Raw genomic sequence first — 4,817 nt, forward strand, 5'->3', positions numbered from 1 at the left:
TGAGTCAGCCGTCCCAACCCACTCTGTAGCCCTCACTGGCAAGTCTCTCCCCCAATCCCTTTCCAAACCTTCTCTTAATCCCGCCCACAGTGACTCCAGATCATCGGCTCATTGGCCACCCTGCAGCCCTAGAGGTGTGGCCTTGTCCACCCGGCCCTCCGCCGCCCGTCAGGACATGGGCCGGCGGGACCTGGCCAATGGCGTCCGGGGGCAGGGCAGGGGCGGAGCCAGCCGGCCAGGGTCTCCGTTGCAGGGTGTGAGGGCGGGGAATGGTGACACCGCCCGGAGCTGTGGGACGCGGGGCGGGCGCGCGCATCCCTACGGGAGGGGATGGGGGCGGGGAGGTGAATATAAAATGAGAGGCGGGGCGCGCGCCGCGGCAGAAGGAGCGAAGCTCTGGCCCGGCGCGGACTACGCGCTCTACGGGGACGCTGGGCCGGGCACCGGGTTGTGTGGAGAAGTGTGCGCGCTCGCCTGATCCCGTCCTCGCCACTCCGAGCCAGAAGGGGCGAGCTCCTGAGGCCCTCGTCCTCCGCAACCTCCGCCCGGCGGCGTTCGCGTGCCCTCGGCCCGGCCAGCTTGCAGCCGCCTACCCTCCCGTGCCCCCGCCCTGCCGCCCCTTGTCCGCCCAGCGGCCGGGTCTGTGGTGTTAGCAACCCGTAAGTATCGAGGGGCGGCGGGCGGGGTCAGGAGGAGGAGGGGCTGCAGCGGCGTAGAGCCCCGGGCCTTCGGGGCTCGGAACGGAGGCGTCAAGGCCTGGGCGCGGAGGGGAGCCGCTCCCGACACCCGGCCTGAGGCGGCTCCGAGGGGCCCCGGCGCGCCCGTGGGCCGCAGGTGGGGCCGGCCGGCGCGTCGGGCTCAGCCGGGCCGTGTGACCGGGGAAGGGCGGCCGGGGTCGAGTTGACGGGAATCGGGGATTGGGGCGCCCGGGAGCAGCGGCTAGCTCGAGGGGAACGCTGGGGTCCTCGGGGCCGGTGGCCGCCGGGCCCGAAAATGGTGCCGGGGATCCGGTGCTCCCCGGGCTCTGGCTGGATCCCAGGAGCCTCGGGGCGCGGGGGGTGCAGGGAGCGGCAGGTCGGGTTACGGCGGGGGGGAGGGGAGCGGCTGACCCGGTGCGGCCGGCGGCGCGACCCGCCCGGTGTCCGGCCCCCGGGCCCCGAGTGGTTGCTTTTCCATTTCTCGTGGTCTTCCTCCACCTCCTCCTTGGGGGAGGAGACTTGCTTGGGCTCCGAGGGCTGTGAGCAGAAATCTAATGAGACCCAACTGGCTGTTTATGTAATTCTTCACGCTCCTGTCTTTAAGGCGTTGCTTTGAAACTACCTTACGCCGAATCTGAATTTCGCTCGACTGCACCTTCAAGCATTTTGGCTTAATCAGCTGCCTTTGCCAGCACTCGGGCTTTCGGCTTGGAAAGTGTAGTTTGGGGGAAGCCGAGGATTCTTTTCCCTTTGTCACCACGAATATGGAAAATGAGACAGATGGATTAATACCAACTTGATTTTTTTAAATGTCCTTTTAAATCAACCTCAGTGTACAAATAGATCTGCAAATATCTTGTTTGCCCTTGGTCTTTTCTTATCCCCACCCAGTGCTGATCCAGCAAACGTTTAAAGGTCGACCTTATCGTACATGCCTCCCCGGCTGTTCTCTTACCATGAGGGAGGGAGGTGGCTTTGAAAATCAGAATAAAACTCAGAAACCCTGCCCTTTAAACAGAATAATCAATACAGTTTGAAATTAATTGTTTCTTATGTTATACTTGATACCCAAGAGGTATTTTCAGATTTAGAAAAATACACATTGAAAAGAAAAGCATAGAGAAGCTCGAGTATTACATTATGTGCCCTTAGTATATTTAAAACAGCAACTGTGTAGGATAATTTGGTTCATAATTGTTGTTCGCTAGGATGGCAATTCATTTTGTATTTAATTCCTTTAACTTTACTATCATGTGCTTTGGAAATTAAAATAATTTTCCTAACTTCTCAAATTTTGAGATGTTTAATGATGAAGAAGATTTAAGCAGTATATATCCAAAATGAACTGAAATACAGAATTCACTTCTAAGTTGATGAATAGGAGTATGACCAACTTCTAAAACTAGCATATATATATGTATATATTATATGCGTGTATGTATATAGATAGGTATGCTGAATTTAGTTTCCAATAAATATTCTTTTGAGAACTGCAGGAAGAAAAAGAAGAAATACGCTGTGTATTCTGGGAATATTTTTCCTCTTAGAACTCTATTCAGAAACAGAAAGTAAATAATAGGGTTTTTTTTTAATGTTGTTTTAACTGAAAATCCTGTTTTCCCTTGAGATTTGGATCTTCAGTAAATAATTTTCGATTGTAAGTTCCTATATTTTGTGCTGATTATATTTTTCAGACTTTCTAGCCTATTAGACTTTTTCAAAAGTGAAATTACTCTGGGGGTAAAAAAAAGGTTGTGAAACTTAACATTTATCTTATGTGGACATGTCTCCTTTTGTTTTGTTTGTTTTAAGGAACAAGACCACTCAAGGTGAAGGATATCTACTAATACCAGCACTTTGAATGAAAATTTGTTTCTCTGCCACAAACTGAACACTTTTGTGTGTGTCTTGGGGGGGGAGTTGAAACACAAACCTAATTTTGTGGCATAGCAGCTATGCAGCTTGAAATCCAAGTAGCACTAAATTTTATTATTTCATATCTGTACAATAAGCTTCCCAGGAGACGTGTCAACATTTTTGGTGAAGAGCTCGAAAGACTTCTTAAGAAGAAATATGAAGGGCACTGGTATCCTGAAAAGCCATACAAAGGATCAGGGTTTAGATGTATACACGTAGGGGAGAAGGTGGACCCAGTGATTGAACAAGCATCCAAAGAGAGTGGTTTGGACATTGATGATGTTCGCGGCAATCTGCCGCAGGATCTTAGTGTTTGGATCGACCCATTTGAGGTTTCCTACCAAATTGGTGAAAAGGGACCAGTGAAGGTGCTTTACGTGGATGATAATAATGAAAATGGATGTGAGTTGGATAAGGAGATCAAAAACAGCTTTAACCCAGAGGCCCAGGTTTTTATGCCCATAAGTGACCCAGCCTCATCAGTGTCCAGCTCTCCATCTCCTCCCTTTGGTCACTCTGCTGCTGTAAGCCCTACCTTCATGCCCCGGTCCACTCAGCCTTTAACCTTTACCACTGCCACTTTTGCTGCCACCAAGTTCGGCTCTACCAAAATGAAGAACAGTGGCCGAAGCAACAAGGTTGCACGTACTTCTCCTATCAACCTCGGCTTGAATGTGAATGACCTCTTGAAGCAGAAAGCCATCTCTTCCTCAGTGCACTCTCTGTATGGGCTCGGCCTGGGTAGCCAGCAGAAGCCACGGCCACAGCAACAGCCATCCCAGCCACCGCCGTCACCACCACCGCCGCAGCAGCAACAGCAGAAAACCTCCGCTCTTTCTCCTAACGCCAAGGAATTTATTTTTCCTAATATGCAGGGTCAAGGTAGTAGTACCAGTGGAATGTTCCCAGGTGACAGCCCCCTTAACCTCAGTCCTCTCCAGTACAGTAATGCCTTTGATGTGTTTGCGGCCTACGGAGGCCTCAACGAGAAGTCTTTTGTAGATGGCTTGAATTTTAGCTTGAATAACATGCAGTATTCTAACCAGCAATTCCAGCCTGTTATGGCTAACTAAAAAAAGAAAAGATGTATTGTACAAGTTAAAATGCTCGGACCCAAGGGGGATGTTTTTTTTTTTATAACCTCCTTGAGATTTTTTTTTTTAAGCTTATAGTAAGGATACATTCAGGCTTGGTTACAAAAATAAAACATGCATCATTTTTCATTGCCAACCAAGCACAAAGTTATTTTATACTGACTGTATATTTTAAAGTATACTCTCAGATATGGCCTCTTACAGTATTTAAGATATAGCAAGGACATGGCTGATTTTTTTTTTATATATAAAAAATTGGCACTAATAAGTGGGTTTATTGGTCTTTTCTAATTGTATAATTTAATTTAGTACAAAGTTTGTAAAATACCAGAGGATATATATATTGTTTCTACGACATGGTATTGCATTTATATCTTTTTACTACAGTGACCTGTGACAGCAGCAGCTTCATGTTGTATTTTTTTTACTGAAATTGTAAATTATCCATCTTAAAGACATCACCTCTTCTAAATTGTGTACAGGATATTCCTTTAGTGGTGGAATGAAAATGTACGAATATTTGCTTTTTCAAAAAAATGTATTTTCTGTTAAAGGTTTAAAGATTTTTGCTATATATTATGGAAGAAAATGTAATCGTAAATATTAATTTTGTACCTATATTGTGCAATACTTGAAAAAAACGGTATAAAAGTATTTTGAGTCAGTGTCTTACATGTTAAGAGGGACTGAAATAGTTTATATTAAGTTTGTATTAAAATTCTTTAAAATTAAAAATGTTTATCGTGGTCTTTGTTTTTAAGCCTTTGCCAAAGATCCAATTCTGGAATTATGATGTTGTAAATGCTGATAAGGCAGGAAGATCTGACTCATTGAATCACAAGGGAATAATGGAAAGCTGTCGCTCCACTAGTGCACAGATAGTAGTTTGCCACGTAAAGAGTTGTCCTAAAGCCTGCTTAGGACGGCTTTATTGTGTTCAGCAACTAACTCTGTTCGTCCACATCTTGTCTCCCCACTATAGGGGTGGTATGCTAAGGCGAGTCAACCCTATTAAAATGTGTCATGCTGACATCTAAGACAGAGTCAGGTGATAAAATGAAATTCACTCATGTAAACTGAGAGGATTTATTTGAAATGTATATGGAGA

At 46.6% G+C, this 4,817-nt stretch overlaps 1 protein-coding gene across 1 annotated transcript; it reads left to right on the forward strand.

The window, feature by feature from the left end:
- Positions 1-374: 374 nt before the first annotated feature.
- Positions 375-4,444, forward strand: TOB1 (transducer of ERBB2, 1). Its single transcript, XM_019944282.3, has 2 exons — positions 375-659; positions 2,511-4,444. The coding sequence occupies exon 2, from the start codon at positions 2,654-2,656 to the stop codon at positions 3,686-3,688; it is 1,035 nt and encodes a 344-aa protein (XP_019799841.2). The 5' UTR covers positions 375-659; positions 2,511-2,653; the 3' UTR covers positions 3,689-4,444.
- The last annotated feature ends 373 nt before the right edge of the window (positions 4,445-4,817 follow it).

Source organism: Tursiops truncatus, chromosome 20, assembly GCF_011762595.2.
Source record: "Tursiops truncatus isolate mTurTru1 chromosome 20, mTurTru1.mat.Y, whole genome shotgun sequence".
NCBI classification, from domain to species: Eukaryota; Metazoa; Chordata; class Mammalia; order Artiodactyla; family Delphinidae; genus Tursiops; species Tursiops truncatus.

Coding starts and splice junctions, on each gene's coding strand:
- TOB1 (XM_019944282.3), top strand. CDS start 2,654: ATGCAGCTTGAAATCCAAGTAGCACTAAATTTTATTATTTCATATCTG.